The sequence below is a fragment of the Tursiops truncatus genome, chromosome 11 (assembly GCF_011762595.2).
Source record: "Tursiops truncatus isolate mTurTru1 chromosome 11, mTurTru1.mat.Y, whole genome shotgun sequence".
NCBI classification, from domain to species: Eukaryota; Metazoa; Chordata; class Mammalia; order Artiodactyla; family Delphinidae; genus Tursiops; species Tursiops truncatus.
Window position 1 is genome coordinate 94,006,999 of NC_047044.1, and position 25,724 is coordinate 94,032,722.

Consider the following 25,724-nt stretch of genomic DNA (forward strand, 5'->3'; position numbering starts at 1 on the left):
ATGTGATCAGCACGCTCCAGAATCTGATTTCACTCTCTTGGACCATGTAGTCATAGGGGATCCCAGTGTCACAGTGGACAAATGGGGTCTTATGATCACACCAACATTAATCTCATGAATATTCTGTCCCAGAGAGTTTCTCCCTGTTCTTTCTCAAGCTTTGAAAACCTACTCTGTTCCAGGCCTATGGCTAGGCTCTGGGGAACAGAAAGAGGATTTAGACAGACCTTCTTCTCTAGGTTCTTATAGTCTAACATTCTGTAACTCTATTCCACTTGCGTCTGTAGCAGAGTTATTTCTGGAGTGCCATGACTGGTTTCCCCTCTAATGAGACTCTCTCTAGTAATGGGTCTAACTGCTCTGGCTCCCTTGAAGTGAAACAACTGTATCTTGTTACATGTGTTATTCCAGGCACATTTGACCTTGGGATGGAATCAGCCCGTTCTGTATTTCGACAAGTAAGTTTGCTTATTTATTTAAATAGACTTCATTAAAAAAATTTTTTTTAATTTCTATTGAATAAAAGATTCTTTAAATGCTATAGTGCTTTACAATTTTCAAAAGTTTCACACACATGATTTCATATAAGGCCATAATAACCCTTTTTTCCCCCTTACCCCTGTGTTGCCTCTTCCACACCCTCTCCCCACTGGTAACCACTAGTTTGTCCTCTACATCTGCGAGTCTGCATCTTTTTTGTTATATGCACTAGTTTGTTGTGTTTTTTTAGATTCCCCCTATGAGTGATATCATACAGTATTAGTCTTTCTCTGTAAATAGACTTTATTGTTTAAAGCAGTTTTAGGTTCACAGCAATATTGAGCAAAAGGTACAGAATTTCCCATAACCCCCTACTCCTGCATATGCATAGCCTGCCCTGTGATCAACACCTCCTACCAGAGCAGTACATTTGTTATAATTGATGAACCTACATTGACACACCATCATCCAAAGTCCACAGCCTATATTAGGGTTCACTCTTGGTGTAGTACATTCTATGGATTTGGACAAATTTATGATGACACGTCTACCATTACAGTGTCATAGAGAGTGGTTTCCTTGCCTTAAAACCCCTCTGGGCTCTGCCTGTGCCTCTCTCCCTTCCCTCTAACCCATGGGTAAGTTTATTTATTTATTTTTTTGGTCTGTGATAACTCTTGAATATCAGACTTTCTAATTTTTTTTTTTTTTTTTTTTTTTTTTTTTTTGCGGTACGCGGGCCTCTCACTGCTGTGGCCTCTCCCGTTGCGGAGCACAGGCTCCGGACGCGCAGGCTCAGCGGCCATGGCTCACGGGCCCAGCACCTCCGCGTCATGTGGGATCTTCCTGGACCGGGGCACGAACCCGTGTCCCCTGCATCGGCAGGCGGACTCTCAACCACTGCACCACCAGGGAAGCCCAGACTTTCTAATTTTTAAAAAATACTCCCTCCCACTTCCTCTTCACATAAAGGACAATGGGAAATCAGCCACTAGAAATGAGGAGGGAGAATTATATACTCTTTGACCCTACTACTGAAGTTACCATGTTTTATTTTTCTGTAGTTTGTTTGTCTGAAACTCTCCATCCAAATACAGATTCCAGATAGCTAGTTGTGCCTTTCTTTGAGGTGATGGTGGATATCTATCTAATACCAAATTTCTTAGATGCCCATTGCCTCTGAATCCATTTTCTCTGAACCCAGTTTCTACTATGCAGTTAGATGTGGAAAACAAGAATTTACTTTTAATGCCTTTGGCACCTCAAAGGGGGCAGAAGAGCTCTCCCCACAGAATTAGATAATGTCCTGTGGTAGAAAGAACACTGGATTTAGAGTCAGATTTTAGTCCCAACTTTTCTATGTGCGCTTGGTAGATGATGATGATTGTAGTACTGGCTACAGTATTTTTTTTAGTACTTACTTACTAAGTATAGGCACTATCCTAATTCTTACACAACCCCATGAGATAGGTGTTGTTATTCCCATATTACATATGGGAAAACTGAGGTATAGATATGTTAAGGAATTTTCCAAGAGGCGGTGTTGCAACTGGAAGCCAGACAACCTTATCTAATCTTTCTGAACCTCCACTTTCTCCTCACTAAAATGAAGGTATTGGGCCATAAATCGCTGAGTTTATTTCTCTTCTAAAACCCTCCGGGTCAGTGAAGTTTCACAGATGGGCAGCCCACTACAACTGCAGGATGGTTTGGTTTCATGTAGTAATTATAAAAATTAAGGTTGGATGGCCTGGCTAGTTGCCTTTATCAGGACTGCAAGAACTTTCCTTTTCACTCCCTGTTATTTAGGTTTTGGTTGCTGTTTTTTAGGGCATGAAGTTGGCATCAATTGAGACAAAGGAGCCAAGATCTCTTCCTTAAAAGGAAGCATGGATCGACCCATTTTTCTTACCTCTGAAGAACCAGTGTCAAGTCCTGAAGATATTCAATAAAACTGGAATAACACCCAGCACAAGGCTGTTGTGATACTCAAGTAAGATAATGCGTGGGAACTGTTCTGTAACTTGTCAAATTCTGTATAAACGCAGGAGCTATTGGTATTGCCATATAATACTGATTCACAGATCAGAAACTGGGTAGTTTTCCCATCTGATCTCTATGCATGGTGCATTTAGGAAGCTTGAACACACATCCTGCCTGCTCAGATTAGTATCCATGCTGATTAAAGGGTAAGATACTCCAGCCTTATTTTTGCTTTTCTAGGGTTAAGACAAAACCACCTCTGTAAACAGACCCCCAGGATGTTTAGTCACTAGCCAGAGTCCCAGGGGCACAATGCCGCTCCATTTTCCAGTAAATTTCCCTCACTAGTTACAAACAGCAAGCGCAGGCAGGGCAAAATTCCTGCAGATTTAATCTAAAATGGAGCCTGAGTCGTGAGGTCAGAATTCTGCTTGATCCCAGGCTCCTCATCCCTACCCAGATCACCCGCCTGTATTTCCTTGCATGGAAAAGCAGGATACAGCTCTGAATTTCCTGGACTCTTTTTTTTTCTGGCTTCCTGGATCTTTGGCCTTGTGTTACACACACTTTTCTTATTTTGGGCACCCACTGACGGATCACACAGAATGGCTGTCATAGGATGGCCCACTGAATTGAGAACAGAGAATATTAAAAAAGTTGGTTTGCAAAGGTCAGTTTCTTCATTTATTCGCTTATTCATTCCATGAGTATTTTATTGATATTGAGTAATGCCCACACGAGGCCATCCGGATGAGGCACCTTAATCATAAGTCACAGGGGCCTGGAAGGCAAAATACCTGTCTGGCTCTCCTTCCAGAATCTTCCCCATGATTAAGATTCCACGGATTCTTGCTGTAGTTCTCAGAAGACATTTTTATTGGTTGAACCGTCAAATCTGTTCTGGTGCTTCAAGCAAGAGAACACGCAGGCTTACATGCTCTTGGTAGCGCTTCCAGCTACGGACAGAGAATGAAGATGAACAAGGTGTTTGCTCTGATGGGAAGGGCTGCTTTTCATGGAAGCAAAGACTGGAATAAGTTGAGAAAGTACTGCTCTTAGTTACTTGGAAATGAGTTAGAATTTTCCTTGTCTTTCACTATTTCCCACTTTAGGTATAAAATAAATTAGGAAAATGTGCTTGTATTTATTTCCCCGTAACTGATGGTGAAATAAATGCCAATCATGAGATATTTTGGGTTTCAAACAGAAAGAGTGAGGAATTGGATACTTCCTGGTGTTTCAAGAGAAACCTTATTTTGGACGAGATGGCTTACGTTCTTCAGAGGCTACTGTCCACTAAGTCTGTTATGATTAGATGAATTCTAGATGTCTTGGTTCTACCTCTTGGCATTGCACTGAAGAGCTGTGACCTTGAACAAGTCACTTACCATCTTGGATTGCTATCTCCTTGGTTAGCACTCAATATTTATTTATGGAGGTGACAATACGCTGGGTGTTCACTTGTAGAAAGATACTAATATGCATTCTGCCAATCTCTCAGAATTGGTATCAGAGTAAATTTGGATTTGAAAGCCCTTTGAAACATTTATAAACCTCACGCATCTCAGAACAAAAGGCTATACATCAAAGAAGGAAATCCTTGCCTCATTTAAGACTACACTTATAATAAGAAAGCCTTTCACTAAATTAATAGCAAAGTGAAGCAAGATGAAATTGGAGATTTTTGTCGTAGCCTGATTTGGTACAAAGAAATGGAAACACAAGGAACCAAACCTGTGTGTTCATGACTCACTTAAAGCAAAATTTCTTTCACTTCCTAGAGTCCTGCCGACATCTAAAATGTCTCCTTAGACATCTTTCCCCTCCTTCCCTTGCATCTCTATGAAGCAGCTAATAGGAGCTATGCAATGTGGCTGGGACGCAGATGAGTTTGGGATACTTGGGGTACTCTGACAGGATATCCCACCTCCCACTACACTATCAAGGCTTTAAACAGGACAGAGGTTTATTTCTCTGACCTGGTAAGATGGCTGTGTTCTGCAACTTTGAGAAGAATGCAGCATCCTTCCTTTATATCTTCTCTGCCATCCCCACAATGTTGCCCTCATCCAGATGGTTCAAGATGAACCATCACTACATCCACATCCCATACAGCAGAAAGGAGAAAAGCAGAAGTGAAGGATATGCCTTTCCCTTTAAGAACAAAACCTAGAGGTTTCAAATACTACTTCTGCTTACATTCTCCAGGAAGTGCAGTCTTCATGTTGGGCTGTCATATGCCCGGTTAAGCATCAGGGATTTTATTACTCTGCGAGAGAAGGGAAGAATGCCTATCACGGGTAAGAAGCAATCTCTGTCTGGGGTGCAAACATGAACAGTTCTTGGTCCTTTCCTAAAAGCTGCTTACTTTAATGGGAGAAAACCAAAGTAAAAATAGGTAATTACACATATTTTTTGCAACTCCGTGCCATCATTTACCCCAACACTTTTACAGTCTAACACTTTCATTCTCTTAACTTTCTTTTGTCTCCTTTCCCTCTGCCTATGCTCTTGTCAACTGTTAAAAAACAAAATTCAACTGAGTGAATTTCAAAGATCTTATTGGCTTTATTCAACAATTCATGAATCAGGCAGCATCCAATCTAGCAGATAGAAAAGAGCTCTGAGGACCTGTACAAAATGAAAGGCTTTTTATAGGCAGAAGGAAGCAGGAACAAAAGAGTTATGCTGGGCAAAACAGCAGGTTGGTCATGGCAAGGTTGCTTTCCTTCAGGAGACAGCAAGGGACTTAAAGGCGCATTTCTTAACTAGCGCTGATCAGGAGAATCCTGACTGACTGGTTTAAGATTCCATTTCTACGAAAGCTGAAGCTAATTCTCAGTCTGGTGACGTGGGGATTAGCATAAATGACTTCTTTTGGGGCTTGTTGGTTTGTTTTTTAACACTCTTTACCTAAACCCCAAAATAACTGCTCCCCCCCAAAAAAAGCCCCACCTCACTTTCTCTTGATCTTTTTGCTCCTCTGCTTACTTCCTTAATTTTTATTCTTTTTTTTAAATTGTAAGGCAATTTTATTTATAATAACTTTTTTTTTAACACCTTTATTCTTGACCTGTCTTGGCTGTATCTGATGCTGTTTACTAACTCCTTGAAATACTCTCCTTCCTTGTCTTCTGTGTCCGTGTAACACTCTGGTTTTCTGCTTCTTTGTCTCCTTTGCTGGCTTTTCCTCCATTGTCTTAAATAAAAGAACTTCCTAGACCAAGCTCCTTCCTAGTCCTTTCTTTTCCCATCTGTTTTGGAATCATATCTACTGTTTGGTCACAGTCATCACTTCAGAGCAAATGAATAACACATCTCTATGCATAAAGCAAAATCACCATCATAAACCAAAATCTCATGGACGTCAGCCTCATGTTTTCTGCTGCTTATGGGATATTTCCATCAAGATTCTCTTAAAGCAAGACAATTTCCACTAGCCAAACTCATCTTGCCCCCACCTGAAAATCCTCTCTTCACCAACCTCCTCTCCTCCTAACACCATTCAGAAACTGGGTCCTAGTTTGACCCCCTGTGTATGTCACTGGAATAATTCACCCTTTACAACTTGGAAGTCGTCTTTTCCCCTCCCTGGACCCTCACTTCTCACGTCGTCCATGTAAACATAACTTGCTGATCATATAGTATTCTTGCTACTCAATGTCTTGCCTGTGCTATTGTGATGCCCCTCTTCTCATCTTTCCTTTACATTGTTTTTCACTGCCTGTCTTCATATAATATGAGTTGCATCAGCTTAATCTACTAAAAAGGCTTCAGTAACAGTCTGTTATCTATCAGTGAGTCAGATCTCTTTGATCTACTATTCCAAGGTAAGCATTCCATTCCATGGTCTCAAATGCCTATGTTTTCTGCAACATCCCTTTAAGACAAATTAGACTAATTGCTGCTACCTGAATGGGTCCTCTACTCTCCTATCTCTGCCGCTATGTGTATTTACCTGGATTATTACTTCTTCCTGATAATCCTTCCTGTTTTACCCATCATTTCCCCTGATGAAATCTTATCCATCTTTTAAGATCCAGTTAAAATGTAACATCCTTCATGAAGGCTTTCTGAACTATTAGCCACGAATACCTTCAGAGTCAGGGACGGTCTTTATGTCACTAGTGTCTAGCATAGTTCTGGACTCATTGAGTTGCTCAACAGCTGTTGACTTAATGAGTCATCATTAGCTGAGTGTAATCTCTGTCTCCTCCGGATCACCAGAATACCCTGTACTTCTCTTAGGGCTCTTGTCATATTACATCTTTTACTTCATTTATTTGTATCCATAGCTTTGAGCCCTTGGGATAGTAAAGAATTTTGCAAAGAACAGATGATTCATCAGTATTAATTAAATGAACTCTAGGAGGCATTAAAGTAGGAAGGGTGCTGGGTTGTTAGTCAGAAAATTTGCTCAAATGATTAAAACTGGAGCTAAGGAGAAAAGGGAACCCTCCCACACTGTTGGTGGGAATGTAAATTGATGTAGCCACTATGGAAAACAGCATGGAGGTTTCTCAAAAAACTGAAAATAGAACTACCATAAGATACAGCAATTCCACTACTGGGTATATATCCGAAAGAAACAAAAACACTAATTCGAAAAGATACATATGCTCCAATGTTCATAGCAGCGTTATTTACAATTGCCAAGATATAGAAGCAACAGATAAATGGATAAAGAAGTCGTAGTATATGTATATAAAGTGGAATACTACTCAGCCATAAAAAAGAATGAGATTTTGCCATTTGCAGTAACACAGATGGACTTGGAGGGCATTATGCTAAGTGAAATAAGTCAGACAGAGAAAGACATATACTGTATGATGTCACTTAGATGTGGCATCTAAAAAATACAATAAACTAGTGAATATAACAGAAAAGAAGTAGACTCGAAGATGTAGAGAACAAACTAGTGGTTACCAGTGGAGAGAGGGAAGAGGAGAGGGACAATACAGGGATAGAGGGGGGGAAAAAGGGTTATTATGGGATTATATGAAATCATGTGTGTGAAACTTTTGAAAATTGTAAAGCACTATAGAATTTAAAGGATCTTTCACTCTATTAAAAAACAACAACAACTAAGCAGTGCCTGGAATAAAGTAAGAATCAAATACATGTTAAATGTGTGAATCCAAGAATAAAATTTAGAATATCTCATAAAGTGAATGGACTATAATCCTCCTTGAGTACTGAGCAGTAAGAATAATGCATAAAATTTTTTTTTCAAGAAATACACATAAGAGGGCTTCCCTGGTGGCGCGGTGGTTGAGAGTCCGCCTGCCAATGCAGGGGACATGGGTTCGTGCCCCTGTCCGGGAAGATCCCACATGCCGCGGAGCGGCTGGGCCTGTGAGCCATGGCCACTGAGCCTGCGTGTCCGGAGCCTGTTGCTCCACAGCAGGAGAGGCCATAACAGTGAGAGGCCCATGTACCGCAAAAAAAAAAAAAAAAAAGAAATACACAGAAGAAAATGTTAATCATGGGTTCAGGGTTAGGAAGCAGAGGTACTTTTCCTTTTCAATTTTATACTTTTAAGCATTGTTTGAAATTTTTATCATGTACTGTGTTCATTTTTATTTGAATATTTTATTTTTATTTTTTCTTCTAATTTTATTGAGATATAATTGACATATAGCACTGTATAAGTTTAAGGTGTACAGCACAATGATCTGACTTCACTTATGATTACCACAATAAGTTTAGTGGACATCCATCATCTTATATAGATACAAATTAAAGAAATTAGAAAGGAGATACTTTTTCCTCATGATGAGAACTCTTAGGATTTACTCCCTATACTATTTTCGTATATAACATACAGCAGTGTTAATTATATTTATCATGTACATTACATCCCTCATAGTTATCTTTTTTTTTTTTTACAGTAGGTCCTTGTTGGTTATCTATTTTAAATATAGCAGTGTGTACATGTCAATCCCAAACTACCAATCTATCCCCCTCCTCCCTCCCCCCCGGAACCATAAGTTCATTGAATAAATACGTTAATTACAAAAATAAAAAACTTTAAAAGGACTTAAAAAAAACAGGTGCTGAGAATTAATTTTTTTGAGATTATATTCTATAACCTTTCCACCCCCCTCTAGGCTGTGTGATTCTTGGAGACAAGATCCTTTAAACTCTGTGCACCCAGGACATTTTCTGGCACTTAATATTCGCTCAATTAAATGTTGGTTCAACAGAATTGTCTGGGCAATGGTAGGGATGGTGGAGTGGTGGTGGTAGGGATGGTGGAATGGTGGTGGTGTGATTCTCTAAGGGAGGAGTGGGGGATAGGTTAGGTGGCCAATGGGACTGTAGCACTGTTGGGAGGAGCCATCAGTTCAGACTCTTCCTGACAGAGCAGTGAGCCTCATGTTCTTAAGAGTCTCTTAATGTGCTTTTCAAAGGGAAAGGGCAGGAGGCAATACTGCTTGGAGGAAATTCCACGGATCAAAAGAGAAAAGAGGGCTTCCCTGGTGGCGCAGTGGTTGAGAATCTGCCTGCCGATTCAGGGGACACGGGTTCAAGCCGCGGTCCGGAAGATCCCACATCCCGCGGAGCAACTAGGCCCGTGAGCCACAACTACTGAGCCTACGCGTCTGGAGCCTGTGCTCCGCAACAAGAGAGGCCGCGATAGTGACAGGCCCGCGCGCCACGATGAAGAGTGGCCCCCGCTTGCCACAACTAGAGAAAGCCCTCGCACAGAAACGAAGACCCAACACAGCAAAAATAAATAAATAAATTAATAAACTCCTACCCCCAACATCTTCTTCAAAAAAAAAAAATAAAGAGAAAAGAAAATTTGTATATAGAAGATGAGGTGACTTTGTTTCAGATTGCCTTCAGCATTTATCAAATCTAATAATGGGCCCTTTCATTCTTTATCCACCCTTTACCCTTCATTCTGCTTTACCTAAATGCGTGCTGGGGTGGTTAAGAGGAGGCTCATTTGTAAGGAAAAGAGTGGTGAATAAAATTCCATGGTGCATTTCTATTAAATCTCTTGGAGAGGTCAGCAAAAGACACTCAAACTTTTTCCTGCTTTTTCCCTATGTAACTCAAAATGTGGTTGGGGAAATTGAAGTTCTTTCATTTACCTTCTCCAGCCTCTCACAGGGGTACCTACCTCAATCTGCTGTCAGGAAAGAAGCATCTATGTATTTATTTTAAAAACATCTTAAAAATTTTTATATTGGCGCATGGTTGTATAACAATGTTGTGTTAGTTTCAGGTGTACAGCAGAGTGATTCAGTTACACATATACATGTATCTACTAGGAAGCATCTATTTAGAACTGGGTCAGTGAGGAGCCTGGATGAAATCTCCTGGTTCAAATCTTACATGGATGGGATTCCGCTAAGCTTCAATATCTGTTAAAATGTCTGAGCTCATTTGGTCCAACAATAATGGGCAAAGCACCTAGCTAGGTACTATTAGGGAACATGTGGTAAAGTTGTATAAGTCTGGCCCCTGCTGTCTGAACCTTTCAATATAGTTGGGGCAGAGATGTAAGGAAGGAATTAATCCTGAACTACCAGAGTAATGAGTAATTACCCTTGACACTTAGATGATGAGTAGAGATGAGCTTGTATAGAGAAAAGATGGAAATTGACTCTGAGCCACACTGCTTGGATTGAATACTGCTTCAACCTCTTACTAGCTTTGTGACTTTGGGCAAGTTACTTAAATTCTTTGAGCCACAGTTTCCTCATCTGTAAACTGGATGCAGTGATAATAATTTAGGATTGTTATAAGGATTAAAATGATATTTGTAAAGTACCTAGAATTTGGAAAATAGTTTGAATTGTGTCTGGTACACGATCATTGTCATTTAGCCATTATTAACTTATAACTATTTTTAGAAATTTTAATTGCAGTAAAAAACTCATAACATACAATTTGTCACTTAACTGTTAAGTGTACAGTTCAACAGTGTTAAGTATATTCACATTATTGTGCAACAGATCTCTAGAAGTTTTTCATGTTGCAAAACTGAAACCCTATATCCACTGGATGACAATTCCCATTCCTCCCTATTTCCAGCCCCTGTCAACTACCATTTTACTTTGTTTCTCTGAGTTTGGCTACTTTAGGTACCTCATGTAAGTGGAATCATTCAGTATTGGCCTTTTTGTCACTGGCTTATTTCATTTTGCATAATATCGTCAAGGTTCATCCATACGACCTTGCTTGTTCATCCACGTGACCTTGTTCATAGCATGTGACAGCATTTCCTTCCTTTTTTAAGGCTGAATAATATTCTGTTGTATTTGTAAACCACATTTTCTTTATCCATTCATCTATTGCTGGACGTTTGCCTCAACCTCTTACCTATTGTGAATAATACTGCTATGAACATGGGTATGCAAATGTCTCTTTGAGATCCTGCTTTGAATTCTTTTGCATATACACCCAGAAATGGGATTGCTGGTTCATAAGGCAATTATATTTTTAATATTTTGAGGACCTGCCATACTGTTTCCATTATGGCTGCACCCTTTTACATTCCCACGACAGTGCATAAGAGTTCCAATTTCTCCACATCCTTGCCAACACTCGTTATTTTGTCTGTTTGTATTTCTGATAATCCTAATGTGTTTGAGGTGAAATCTCATTGTTATAACTATTTTATTTCTTATCAATTAGCTACGGAACCCCCCCCCCCCATGAATTAAAAGGGTCCAATCTTGAAGCAAAATATTTAACAGATAAAGACACTGTAGTCAGTCTCAGAATTTCCCATAAGGATGTGTACTAGCGCCAGAGAAAACACGGGCCCTAAAACTTTATTCTAACCCAGTGAGATCCATTACTGCTACACCACAGTGTGTTTTCTTACTTGTTCACTCACCACCAGGCAAGACTCTCAGCTGAATCTCAGGACTTACACTTTTCATCCTCCTCTTCTGTCTCCTTTTATTTTTAGCATAGGCGTTTTGACTCTGGGAATTCATGTCCTAGAGGAATTAAAGCCAACTCTTGGTAGCATATACATAACTTATGGTGGGGATGACTTGCCCATCCCCGCCAATCCAATCAGCCACCAAGTCCCTTTAATTTCACCTTTGTAATGTCTTTAGTATCTGCGTCCTTCCTTTCATGCCTAGGGCCACCACTCTGCTCAATCTGAAGTAGCTCTTGCTTGTGTTGTGTCATAGCCGACCTACTTTCTTGTGCAGGTTTGGTTAGTCTTCCTAAAGCATGACTCTACCAGAACTTCTGCTGGCAGAAAAATGACTCATCTCTTCAGCTTCTGAAGCGTTCCTTGGTTTGGTCCCAAATGTCATTTCAGGCTGTTTTTCACAAACTTCTTTCCTTCCACCCCCTTTCCTCCCACACTCTCCCTATGTTCTCCAGTCAGAAAGTTCTCTTGAATGAGAATAGTCACTCTTACAGTTTTAATTATTCTTCAAGGTCCATTTCAAGTTATAATAATGATAGCTGCCAATCATCGATCATTTATTATATGCTAGTTACAAGTTTACATGGATGAGCTCATTTAATTTTCATAATGACCCTGTGAAATGCTTACTATCACCACCTGCATTCTGAAGGATAAAGTAACTTGGGCAAGCCCAAGTGTTCACAAAGACCTGGATTCATAGTCCAGAACTCAAGTTTTTAGCCACTATTTTATTGCTGAAGTGATGGATTTGATGATGCCTTCCCACCTACCCCATGTTACAGTTCAATACAGATGAATAATCATTTATTTGGCAATCGCTATGCAACCATCACAGACTCTGTAGGAGTGGGTAATGCAAAGTTGATTAAGATGGTTCCAGCCTTCAGTGGTTTAGAATCTAGCAATTAACATAGTTTTCCTCTATGTTCCCAAATTGATTATAATTCACAATGGGACACCTTGAACATTACTATTCATGCACATTACTTCTTTTGCCTAGAGTCCCTCCGTTTACCTTCTTTCTCTCTATAAACCGAGAAATATGTTTATTAAATTCAGGTGAATCTTACTCTAACTGTCCCATCTTCCCCATGAAACTTTCCAGGGGGATGTTCCTTTATGTTCCCACCCTAAAATAATATTATCAACTCTTTGGAGACCTGGGCCTTTTTCATCTTCAGCACCTAATAATAATAATAGCTAATTTTTATTATGGTTTTCCTTATTCGAGGCATTTGACACGAATACATTAATTTAACCCTTATAGCAATCCAACAAAGTAAAAACTATTTTTATGTCCATTATGTAAAGAAAAAACTGAGGTACTATGAATTAAGTAACTTGCCCATGGTTGCTTAATTACTACTGGCAGAGCCAGGATATACAGGATATAGTCCAGGATGCTGGACCCCAGAGTCTGCGATTTTGACCTCTTGTCTAGTGCCTCTTCTGCTTTAGTCATTGCATTTCTTAGTCACTCTGTAAACATTTGTTAAGTAAATAACTTTTTTGTATCTCTGGCACTGGATTAGAGTTCTTAGTACCCTGTTATAAACTGACTTTGTAATATAAACATAAAAATAAACTTATCCACGGTTATAACTTTTTTTTTTTTTTAATAAATTTATTTATTCATTTATTTATTTTTGGCTGTGTTGGGTCTTCGTTTCTGTGCGAGGGCTTTCTCTAGTTGTGGCAAGCGGGGGCTACTCTTCATCGCGGTGCGCGGGCCTCTCACTGTCGCGGCCTCTCTTGCTGCGGAGCACAGGCTCCAGATGCACAGAGCTCAGTATTTGTGGCTCACGGGCCCAGTTGCTCCGTGGCACGTGGGATCTTCCCAGATCAGGGCTCGAACGTGTGTCCCCTGCATTGGCAGGCAGACTCTCAACCACTGCGCCACCAGGGAAGCCCCACGGTTATAACTTTTAAGAAGGAATCAATTTTGAGATTTCTTTTGAATTGCTCAAGATACTTAGTGTAATTGCTAGGTCTCTGACCAGATGCTGGAAAAATGCTTGACTAGGCCCTAAAATACTAGGCTAGCCCTTATCAGTATCTAATCTGCAAGGCCAGGTGACCATTCTGGGCGCCCTGTTCCTCAAGGGAGAAACTTGTCTTGCTCTCTGGAAATTTCCCCCTAAGGGAAGCATGACTGTTGGGGTTTGCAATAGAGAATGGAAGAAGCACTTGCCCTGGGTCAAATTCCTGGCTCCATGCTCCCAGGTGCTTCAGGGCTTCTGTCTGTTGAGGGTGGGAATTAGGAAGGGACAGAGACACATCTGCAGGATGTCACTCACTCCCAGCTCAACCCACTTGCCGGAAACTGATCTCACTCTAGAGAAAGTAGATGCAAAGGTTTTTTAATTTCTTTAGTGCTTTCAGGAAACTTTCCACACTTTCTGCCAGACTTGCCTTTTAGCACTTCATCTGGCATTTAATGCACAAGTCCATTCAATATAATCATATTTTCCAGAAGGAAGGATGGTGATAGTTTTTTTTTCCCTTCTCTAATTAGATCAAATCTGTGATAATCTGTTTCAATTACAGTGTTTCCTTTTCAAAAGACCATCGACTAACGCGATCAGAGACTAAGGACCAGGAGTCATCTATCATTAATTTATCAATAAATATTTTTATCACCTCTGATGTGCCAGACACTTTGCTAGGTTTTGGAGAAATTCGAGGGAATAAGACAGGAAAAAACTTACAGTTTTTTTAGAATGGTGAAGAAATTTGAAAGTAAAATGATAGCCACTTTTGACATCTGAAGAGAGGAAAAAGGACCTAATTTTATATATACGGTCCCCCAGAACAAAACTGGGGCAAATAGGTTGAAATTATAGGAAGACATATTTTCTCTATTGGAAGGAAAAATTGTCCAAAGATGAACTGTTCTCCTCAATGTAGTGAGTTCCCCATTACCAGGGATGTTATTTAAGGAAAAATTATGTTTTAAAAAAAGATATTGGATATCTGATTGAGCTGAGTAAAATTTAATATACCTTCAAGTCTTGACATTATATAATTCTATAAAATTTGATAGCAATGGAAAAAGTTAAGAAAGCCAAAATATTTTAATACTGTAAAACAGAACTACAATCCCATATTAATAAAAAAGACCTTATAATTATAACAATTTTATTGGATCTCACCTTAGCAGAGACCTCTCTGGGACCCGCTGTGGTAATGACCTAACTATATTCAAGTGATGAGAAATAATAACATGTCTTCATGAAGGGGGACCAAATTGCTCCCATATTTCAATGTAATAGTCACCAAGAAGCTGTTCGTCCACTGACTCTGGGGGAAACGAAGGCACACAAAAATGGTACCATTATCTTTGGAAGAACATCTAAAGCAGTGTCTATATTTTTAGGTAGTTGAGTTATTGGTCATTTCTGTCCCCTCAGTACTAAGGTCTAAGTCCAGCTCTCCTCAAAGAGATCAGAGATTCTACTTTGCACATAGGGAAGTCGATTCTTCCAGTGTTCTAGTGTAGGAAATATTCTCATATTGTGGCTGACGCAGATTAAATCTCCCCTTCATCCATTGGCTGGCGACCTGCCGCATTATTGTCTGATCTTTCATTGTTTGCTGGTGTTATTTGCCTGCAAGTTTTTTGTGAGCTTCTTGCTTCCCAAGCTCCTATTGTATTTGGTTACACTTCATTGCACAGGCCTTGCCAAGGAAATTTAGTTTCCAGAAAAACAAAATGTGTGTGTGTGTGTGTGCGTGTGTTCCCTCTGCCTTTAAGGAGAAAACTGTAAAGTTGCCACACTTCCCGGGACAAAACTATGAGCTCAGGGAGATAACAGGGCCGCGGGCACAAACGGGAGAGTTGGTTGAGAGCAGAGGCCCCAGCATCAGAGTGCCCACAGGTTTGCTTCCTGATTCTATAACATTTACTGTGTGACCTTTCATAAGTTCCTTAACCTCTTTGTGCACGGTTACTTAATCTGGAAAAGGCGAATAAAATTGCCTGAGGTTTGGTGTTAGGCTAAAGTAACACACGCCTATGGCAAGAGTTAAGCACCCGATAAATATTAGCTGTTATTATTACTATTACTGAGAGGTTTCCCTCAGTGGTATTGTCAGCCCTGTGGTTTCTGAGGAGCAGGAATCAGCTGTGACCTTTTATGTAAAGAAAACTGAAACCAAAAGGCCCCATGGGGTTTGACCCTGCGATGGGAGTTGTGGGTATGTGTAAAGGCCTCCTGTCCAGGTAACGGTGGTGACTTCACTGCGCTCTGAGGCCTACTTAGGTGAGCCAGCCCCACAACCTTGTGTTTTCTCGGCCTGCTTTGCGTCTACGTGGAGGGTAAGTCAGTGCTCAGCCGAGGACGCATCGCAGCTTCATACCGCCCCCTAGCGGACTGGGAAGGTCATTCGCAGGAGCCAGGTCCTCACAGCCAAGAGGTCCTGCGTGTCCGCGGCATCGCGGCGGAGCGTGCGTATCTCCGGGTGAATCGGAGTCATTGAGTCTCTCAGCTTCTAGGCTCCTCACCAGAAAAATGAGGACAATCACGACTCCCGCATGGGACCGTGGTGAGAATCCAATGAGATAGCGGCACATATGAAATCTTACAATTTTAGATATTTCTGTTATTATAATAGTTGCACTAGTTATTATCATTCTGATCGACGACTCTCTTCCAGGGACCCGCTAGAGTTAGAAGACTGTTCGCATTAGGGCTCTCCCTCAGCGTCAGCGTCGCCAGCAGACCCCACTACTATTCTTAGTCCCGCACCCTGACACACAGAGGCATTTCGGGGGCTCAGTAAAGCATTATTTGGCTCCAGCCTAGAGGACAAACTTGCAGCCTTGGGTCAGGAGGGGAGTGTTGTGATCTGGTGGAACTAGAAGCCCTGCCCCTAGTGGTAATGGGGCAAAGGACCCTAACGTCGCCAAGGACCTCACTGATGGTTTCCTCTGAACTCTTCCTTACTTCCTCTCCCTCCCGCCGCCCATCCCTCACCCCCTCGCCCCACCCCACCCCCCTTTCCCCTCCTTTGCTTCAGGGCAGTCTCATCGCTTGTGGGCGAGGCTGTTTTCTTCCCAACCCCCTGGGAATGCCTCCTCTGGGACCTGGGCCTGAGGTTGTAATAAATGCCCAGCAGAGCTGCGGTCCGGCACCCTGGGTCCTCCCCACCTCCGCTAGCCTGCCGCGCTCCCCGCCCTGGCACCGGCGTCATGCTCTGGAAGGCCCTGCTCCTCTCCGCCTGCTTTGCCCTGGCGGTGACTTACCCCGCACTGCTTCAGGGTGAGTGCACGTTGGGAGGTCTTCTGGAGAAGAGGGCTAAAGTCCATTCACCGCGTGTGCGTGTGCGTGTGCGTGTGTGCGTGTGCGTGTGCGTGTGTGCGTGTGCGTGTGTGTGTGTGTGTGTGTGAGTGAGCTATGAGGCCTTGGGCAAGTTGAGTGGCTTGACTAAGATTAAGGTTGTGTTTTGAATCCACCTCATACAGGTAGTCAGGCTGGGTCAAATGGAATTAGGGTTGGTGATGAGAGGGCTCTTGAGGTTTCCCTGTGGTCCCCTTAACTATCAGGTGCTAAAGAGGCTTTCTCTATTTGATTCAGGTTAAAAAGTCCTTGGGTGTACTCTAACTTTACTGGAGAGTAAGATTCAAAGTGCTTTAGCCGCTGGCTGGGTTACATGCAGTGGGAATCAGTGGGTCTGGAGCAGAAACTTGTGAGTCATATTGAGAGAGGAAGGAATCCCTGTCTCCTGAACCAGAAGAAGGCTGCTTTCCCCCCAAGCCTCTTTCTCTTCTAGTCCTTCCTGAACTCAGATCCGTTTCTCAAGAGGAGGGGTATTCATTCACTTGCACTAAAATGGTGACTTTACCCTCCACTTCCTCCCAGCTCTCCCTCTGGTAGCTCTCAATTTATCCGCTGCTGGGTTTGGGTTCTTTACTGCATATGAATGAATGACAAAGCAAATGACTAAATTAGAGAGCTAATGATTTTGACCTCATTGGCAGGGTGCCCACAACCTGCTGGACTAGGCAGCCACGAGGACTGTAGGTCTTTCACTGCAGCCCAAGCAGACCCAGGTGGTAGGCTCATCAGGCCTTCATGGTTATGATGCTTTTATGGTTCACAAGACCCAAAATGTCTGGATTGTGCATTCTCTAGGACAGACTGGAAATTGAAGAGCTAGATGTAGCCCATTAAATGAAAATGGTAGGAGTCCCCATTTTAGAGTCCATTTCATTCTTGCTTATGCACCTTGGAAATAGCTGTTTTCCTTGCTCCTTTCCCCCACTTATATTTTTAGTTTTCAGGAAACTGAAAGAATTATATAGGGGAGTTTTTGAAATTTTATTCCACTGCAGTCTGACTGATTCACATTTAGAGGCACAATATCAAACGCTCCTTCCTAACCCGACCCCTCAAAGGAGGGTGGAGTAGGGGCAGCGAGCGTATTCCTAGGCAGTTAGTCTTCTGGACATTCTAGCACTTGGCAGAAGAGAAACTTGTGGGGAGACCAGTTTGATTCAATATCCCCTTTTCTGTTCCATGTCTTCCCTGGAAAAAGATCTACCTGGGAATGGAAGGCTGTGGAGATGGTGGAAACATTCTCACAAGAAAGTACTTGAACTGTTTTTTTTTTCTTTTTGGTTCCTCTAGAATTCATCACTGACTTAGAGTCAACCACTGACCCGGAATCAACCACTGACCCAGAGTTGACCACTGGCCTAGATTTGACCACTGGCCTAGAGTTGACCATGGGCCTAGAGTTGACCACTGACCCAGAGTCGACCACTGGCCTAGAGTTGACCACTGACCCAGAGTCGACCACTGGCCTACAGTGGACCACTGGCCTAGAGTTGACCACTGGCCTAGAGTTGACTACTGACCCAGAGTCGACCACTGGCCTACAGTGGACCACTGGCCTAGAGTTGACCACTGGCCTAGAGTCAACCACTGACCCAGAGTCGACCACTGGCTCAGAGTCGACCACTGACCCAGAATTGACCACTGACCCAGAGTCGACCACTGGCCTAGAGTCGACCACTGACCTGTCAGACTTGACCACGCACCATGACTTCACTGAAGATGCACAAACAACAACTGACGTGTATTTGGAGAACACACAGACTTTTGGTAAGTGAGGGTTCTGTCCTCAGAGGAGGCCTGGGCAGCAATTGGTAGGCTCTCTCTTTTACATTTCTGAGGGAAAGGCTGCTTTTGTCCAGTGTACTTGATTCCCAGCATATGTCTGTGACAATTCCCGTCGTCCATTTTGTTTTCCTAGAATTGCCTACTAATGTGGGATTAAACACCCTGAGCTCTAAGGAAGAAGCCACTGAGGTCACAGGTGAGGATTCCTCTCTTCAGAAATGCAGAAGTTCCTCCCTGCCTCCCTTTCCTTATTTATAGTTCTTTACATAGGAAAGTCCTATGGTAATTTACACATTTGGGGATACTTTTGCTGCTTTGTTCTCTGAGGTGGAGTAAACTTAGCCAAAAGTTCATTGAAACTTGAGGAAAGTTGAAGCATTTCCCAGAACGCCAGGAACTGCAACTGGTTGAACACCAGCATAGCTCCAGCCCCAAGGTCTGACCCGATCTGATCTCTGGGACCTGCTTTCTGGGCTTCCCTAAAGAGGACAAGCTCCTTCATGTCTCTGTAGAGTCAGAAAAGGGGTTAACAATTTCCTTTTCTTTTCCAGTTGATTACAATTCATTTCAAATAGAGAACTTTTGGAGTAAAGGTTACGCTAAGTGTAAATCTTATCTGAATATAGCCTGAACAGACAATAGAGCGATTTAAAAGCTTCATGAATTAAGCAGTGTCCCTATCTCTGCCCATCCCTCTCTCAAGCCACCATCATTTTTCAATTTTCTGTCTGCCACTCAGCCAAGAAGTCATAAGATTCCAATGCCTTCCACCCCCGCAAACAAACCCCAGTAGTCTGGGGGAATGCCCGAGATTTGTGCTAAGAAAGACCCTTGGGCCTTACTTACAAAAGCGAATTTCTAAACACTCTGATTCTTATGTCTATAAATAATAGCTAACATTGATTGAGACCTACTGTTTTCCAGCACTGCTTAAAGCGTATAGGGGATTGCAGATTGTAGTTGGAGAAATCTAGAAATTGTATTTTAGTGGAGGCTGAAGGGCCTGTTAAAAAAAAGGTTGGATCTCTCAGGGACTTCTAAGTGTGAGTGGAGACCAGCCCTTTAACTAAATCCTTCTCATGAAGTGCACTTGTGTTTCATTTCCACTGGTAGGATTTCAGGCATGGCAGAGTGCCTTGGCAGTTAGAAGAAGGGAGGTTTTTGTGTCATAGACTCAGTGGAGTCCTACGTTTACTAGGGGGATACTTGAGTCTGTGAGCTGAATGACAGACACACTGTGATCCTTACTGGAAGTGAATAAAAACCATTTCTTTACTTAATTATAGAGGAGCCCAGCACCTCCACGGGAAGCAACGAGTACAACACAGTGTTTTTTGGTAAGTTTCTTCTCTCTTGTCTCTGGTATCTTATTAGGGATTTGACACCATTTTCAATGCTGGGAAAGGATTCCAATTTAAAACTTTCCAGATGCTGAGATCAGCTATAATTCTAATATGGAGGTGAAAAAGACAGCCTCTTTCCTCTCTGAGGTTTACCATCCAAGTCTAATTGTTTGCATTTTCAGTCACCAAATAGGCATAGGATAAACAAGTTTTCTCCCTTGAGTTTTCCAAGATTTCCTGTCTCACTAGGATGTGGATTCCAGTCCAGTCCCTGGAATCTTTTTAAGGGAGAGCCTGAGGAAAAGGCATCAGATTTTCTGATTCATAAAATATATAATTCAATTAAAAGCTGTAAAGCCTAGGAGCTCTGAATCAGGAGGTCCTGGTTTTAATACTTTGCCTCACTCCTGGCTGTTTTGGAAATTTCTGAAGTAACTTCTTCAGGCATTAAAATGGATACCTGGACAGTGTGCAGGTATCTTGCTTAAGGCTCAAAGAGAGGGCAGGAGAATAAGGAATTTACACCTTAAATTAAATCATGCGCCCAGTGGGAAATGAGAAAGATGAGCCTGATCTTTTGAGCACTAGGTTTTCTTGTTTCTCTTGGCAACTCATGTTTTCATTTTTGTTTTTGTTTTGCTTTTTAGTTTAGAAAATGAAGCAGATTCTCATTACCTGTGACCATCGCTCTACTAACCACAACATTCTAAGAAGATTCTGAGCCTCTGAACAAGCCTTCCATTCCATTATAGGAGCCTGAATAATTGTAAAAGACTAGACTAGTGAGACATCGGAGGTACCTACTTGAGGATAAACAGAGTGGCAAGAATTAGACAGAAGAGGGGCATCTCTTAACCATGTCCCATTTAATATGGGCTCAATAAATGTTCATTTGTACTAAATTTTGAGAGGGGGTTTTTATTTTATGAGGCAACATTTTTTTTTTTTTTTTGCGGTACGCAGGCCTCTCACTGTTGTGGCCTCTCCTGCTGTGGAGCACAGGCTCTGGAAACGCAGGCTCAGCAGCCATGGCTCACGGGCCCAGCTGCTCCGCAACATGTGGGATCTTCCCGGACCGGGGCACGAACCCGTGTCCCCTGCATCGGCAGGCGGACTCTCAACCACTGCGCCATTAGGGAAGCCCTATGAGGCAACATATTGCCTAGCTGCCTTGTTTTAGAACCAATAACCATTTTACTCCTCTCTGATAAATGCTTTACAATCAGGCGCCAACTCCTTATGACCACAGGAAAGCGTGAAATGAGCCTATGAAAAGTATATTGGTTTTCCTATTCCTAGTATAACAAGTTACCACAAACTTAGTAAATTAAAATAACATAAACCTATTATTTTAGTTTTGTAGCTCAGAAGTCTGAAAGGCATCTCACTGGATTGAAAACGATGTGTTGGCAGGGCTGAGTTCCTTTCTGAAGCCTTTCTGGAAAAATCCATTTTCTTGCCCACTTTCCTTAGCCATCTTGCATCTTTGAAGCCAGCAAAGGTTGGTTGATTCTGACAGTACATCACAGAGTCACCAACACCGACTCTACTGCCTCCCTCTTCCACATTTGAGGACACATTGAGCTCCACCTGGATAACCTAGGATAATCTCTATTTCAAGGTCAATTGATTAATGACCTTAATTCCCCCTCTACCATGTAATTGAACATATTCAGTGGTTCTGGGAATTAACAGGTGAGCATCTTTGGGAAGCCATGCCACAGACAGCAGAGAACATCTTACTCCAGAACTGGTTTGGTTCAGTGGGGGATGGAAACAATCACCCATTTTTTCTTTATGTTTACACTATATTTTTTGCAAAAGGGAGTGGGTAAGTTTATGTAAAATTAGTTGGTTTCACGTATTTATACTTCACAGTACGTATATGCCACAGTATAAATGACAAACTAAAATGGCACAAGTTTAGAGTGATGGGCACACTTGGGAGTGAAGAGATGTAGATTCTACCAGTTGTATCTCTGCCTCTTGTGAACCCCAGCTTCCTCTTATAAAATGAGTCAGTTATATCAAATCAATTGAAATTTCCTTTTTGCTCCTTAATATATCTCAACAAATAATACACTGATTTTTGGGATCATTAATGTAAAGAATTATTAATGTATTAGTTTGCCTCAGGGAGAAGTATTCCATGTCATCAGTGATCTGTCACATAGGCTTGTACCAGAGCACATCATATTTGAGGATTCCTTAGCCTGGCTCCATCAAGCCGCTTGTCTCAGGGTTTTCATCTAAATAGGAAAGTAGTTCCAAGGCCTCCACTGATCTCTTTTAAGGATATAAAACTATTTCTGTTCTGTCAGTGACTATTTTTCCAATTTCTCTTCCCATTTTCTTTTTAATTTCAAGTGGATTTCAGCATGGAATTTTATCATGGACTATTGGAATGATTTGTGAAATTTAGCCAAGAAAAAGTGTTAGTGGACTCAAAATAGGCACTCATTAGTATCTATCCAGAATGGAAAAAAGTTTTCATTTCAAATTCCAGCTGCACAGTTTAAGTGGTTACCTCGAGAACAGAGATGAGTCCAGCCAAACCGGGGGACTGGTTGAAGGGGGAATTTGTAGCATGTCTGCTTAGTATTTACTGATCCTGGTGTAAGTGGCAGTTGAAGTTATGGGTTTAGAGAGGTCACTGAGGAAGAGTATATAAAGATCTTCCTCAACCTACAATGGGGTTATGCACCCAGTACCCATTGTAAGTTGAAAATATCCTAAGTCGAAAATACATTTAATACATCTAACCTACCGAAGGTCATAGCTTAGCCTAGCCTACTTAAACGTGCTCAGAACACTTACGTTAGCCACTGTTGGGCAAAATCATCTGATTGGGCAAAGCCAAGTTTTATCATGAAATGTTGAATAGCTCATGTAATTTACTGAATACTGTTCCAAAAGTGAAAAACAGAATGGCTGTATGCATACGGAATGGTTGTAAAGTCTATCAGTTTTTTACCCTCATGATCATGTGGCTGACTCAGGGCTGGAGAGAGTATCATGCTGCAAATGATGAGAAGCCCTACCCAGTTTCTGTCCTTGTAATAGCTACCACTGAAGGCCTGGCCTGAGCTGAGAGCTCTATATGAGTTATTTACACTGTGTACAAGTTCTATATGCTATTACTAATTGTACAAAATTAATTAATTTGTACCAAAAATTAATTATACAAAATATTAAATAATATTTAACATAAAATGTTAGGTGAGCTGACATGGGTTGTGAAAGAATTCACAGAAGTATTAACAAGGGTAGAAAAGAAAGTTTTTATTCACTTTCCAAGGGAGGAGAGGGGCCAAACGCCTAGAGTGGTGTTGGCCCTGAAGGGTGGGGGGGTGAGTCTTTTATTGTGCTTTAAAGGGCAAGGTGCAGGAAAGAGGGAGGGGGTTCACATCTGTTTTGGTCCACGGTTTTATGTGGGCTGGCTGTGCTTATACAGGATGTGGTTTTTCTGAGAATCTGTAACCTTTTGTTTTCAGTAATTTTCTAGTCCTTAGATGTCTGAAAGAGACTTGATGGTGGCCCTTGACAGGCGTTATCCTATTCTGAACAATGTTAGATGGGTTTACATAAAGTGTGTGCAATTTATATATAAATACAAATATTGGGCAAATTTTTATACTGGTGTAGGCTATTCTGTTTCTTTAGTCCAGAACCTCCCCAATTTTCAAGCATTTTGGTTTACTTTAGCCCATTTACATTTAATGTACTTATTGATATGTTTGGAGCTTACGTGTACCATTTTACTTTTTGTTTCTGTTTATCTTGTTATTTCTCTATTTTCTATGTCTTGCCTTCCTGTGGGCTACCTGAATATTTTTTAAAAATTCCATTTTGGTTTATCTATAGTATTTTGAGTGTATCTCTTTGTACAGCATTTTTTTTTTTAGTGGTTGTTGTAGGTATTACATTATATACACATACATTTTCATTGTCTAAGAGGGTCAATATTTTACCACTTTGAGTGAACTGTAGAAATCTTGCCTCCCTGTATGTCTTCCTTTACCCTCCTCTGCTTATAATTGTTTTAAATACTTCTCTACACACATTTACAGCCATATCAGAGAGTATTAGATAATTTTTGCTTTAACTGTCAAACATACTTAGGAAGTTCAAAAGAAAAAGGAAGATGTATTTTATCAGCCCATATTTCCCCCTTTCCATTGTTTTCTTCTTCTTACTGTTCCAAAGTTCCTTCTTTCAACATTTTCTTTCTGTTTAGAGAACTTCCTTTAGCCATCCTTTTCAGGTAGATCTGCTGGTGAAAAACTCTTGTTTTCCTTCATCCAATGTCTTTATTTCCCTTTCATTCCTGAGAGATAAATTTACTATATGAAAATCAGTATTGACAGTTCTTTTCTTTCAGTACTTAATAAGTATTGTGCCACTTCTTTCTGGCTTTCATGTTTTCTGCTATTTGTATTGTTTTTCCCCTATAGATAAGTTGTTTCTCTTGCTGCTTTCAGGATTTTTTTCTTTGTCTTTACTTTCAAATATTTGACTATGATGTGTCTTGGTGTGGATTTCTTTGGGTTTATCTTGGTTGGAATTTGCTTGCCTTTTTGAATCTTTGGGCTTATGTCTTCTGCCAAATTTGGGAAGTTTTCAGCCATTACTGCTCTTAGGATTCAGATGACGTGAATATTAGGCCTTTTGTTATACTCCTGCAGGACCCTGAGAATCTGATAGGTATTTTGTGTTGTTTGTTTGTTGTTGTCTCTTTTCTCTCTGTTGTTCAGATTGAGTCATTTCTATTGTTCTGTCTTCAAGTTCACAGATTGTTTTCCTCTGCTGTTGAGCCCTTCCATTAAGTTTTAAAATTTTGGTTATTATAATTTTCAGTTCTGAAATTTCCTTTTGGTTCTGCTATACATTTTGATTCTTTGCTAAGACTTTTTATTTCTTTGCTGAGTTTTTTTTCAGTTGTTTTAAGCATGTCTATAATTGCTCATTGAAGCATTTTTATGACAACTGCTTGAAACTCTTTGTCAGATAGTTCTAATATCTCTGGCCTTTTCGTCTGGCATCTGCTGATTGTCTTTTTTATTCGGGTTGAGATTTTCCTGATTCTTAGTATGATGAATGATTTTCAATTGAAACAGGACATTTTAGGTATTAGAGGCTCTGGATCTTATTTAAATCTTCTGTCTTAGCTGGATTTCTGTGATACTACTCCAGCAGGTAAAAGGTGGAGGTACTGAATTACTGGCAGGTAGGGGCAGAAGTAAAGATCTCCCCCTCAACTTGTGTTGACTCCCAAGCAGGGGAGGGGCTCCCCATAATTGCCTGGTGAAGGATGGAATTCTGGCTCCCCACAAGGCCTCCACTGATATCACCCTGTCTAGGAGGAGTAGGGGTGTCTTGTTACTACTTTCCGTGTAGTCTCCACTGACACCACCCCAGTATGGGAAGGAGGGAGTGCTTCGATACTGTTGGATGAGGGAGGATGTCCAGGCTCCCCATCTGGTTGCCACTAACTCTGTGGGGTGGGGGGAAAATGAGGGTCTTAAACTGCTAAGTGGGGATGAAAGTTCCAGTTCCTCCTCGGTCTTCTCTAACTTTACTCTGGCACAGGTTTGGGCACCTTGTTACAGCCAGGCATGTGTGGAAGTCTAGACTCCCCACTTGGGGCCATAGCTTTTTCTGTGGTGTTTGACTGTAGAAGAGGGATTATTGTCTAAATGTTTTCTGCCATGCTAGGCTGTCTGTTTCCTAGTCCTCTGGCTGGACAGAATAGGTTTTTGTTGGGTTAAAAAAAATCACATAAAAAATATGTGATTGCATTATCACATATACGGTTTGAAAAGCTAACCCTGGCTGCAGACTACAGCTTGGAAAAGAATTTGGAGGAAAAGCGAAAATGGTTAC

General features: G+C 41.3%; 1 protein-coding gene across 2 annotated transcripts; it reads left to right on the forward strand.

The window, feature by feature from the left end:
* Positions 1-16,400: 16,400 nt before the first annotated feature.
* LOC109550449 (uncharacterized) lies at positions 16,401-20,761 on the forward strand. Of its 2 annotated transcripts, XM_019938524.3 has the most exons (5): positions 16,403-16,635; positions 18,004-18,480; positions 18,632-18,694; positions 19,785-19,835; positions 20,489-20,760. In XM_019938524.3, the coding sequence occupies exons 1-5, from the start codon at positions 16,482-16,484 to the stop codon at positions 20,491-20,493; spliced, it is 750 nt and encodes a 249-aa protein (XP_019794083.2). In that variant the 5' UTR covers positions 16,403-16,481; the 3' UTR covers positions 20,494-20,760. The 2 variants fall into 2 exon arrangements, with proteins under 2 accessions (XP_019794089.2, XP_019794083.2); XM_019938530.2 differs by lacking the exon at positions 18,632-18,694 and having other exon boundaries at positions 16,401-16,635; positions 20,489-20,761.
* The last annotated feature ends 4,963 nt before the right edge of the window (positions 20,762-25,724 follow it).

Coding starts and splice junctions, on each gene's coding strand:
- LOC109550449 (XM_019938524.3), top strand. CDS start 16,482: ATGCCCAGCAGAGCTGCGGTCCGGCACCCTGGGTCCTCCCCACCTCCG. Junction 16,636..18,003: donor TTACCCCGCACTGCTTCAGG/GTGAGTGCACGT, acceptor TGGTTCCTCTAG/AATTCATCACTGACTTAGAG. Junction 18,481..18,631: donor GGAGAACACACAGACTTTTG/GTAAGTGAGGGT, acceptor TTGTTTTCCTAG/AATTGCCTACTAATGTGGGA.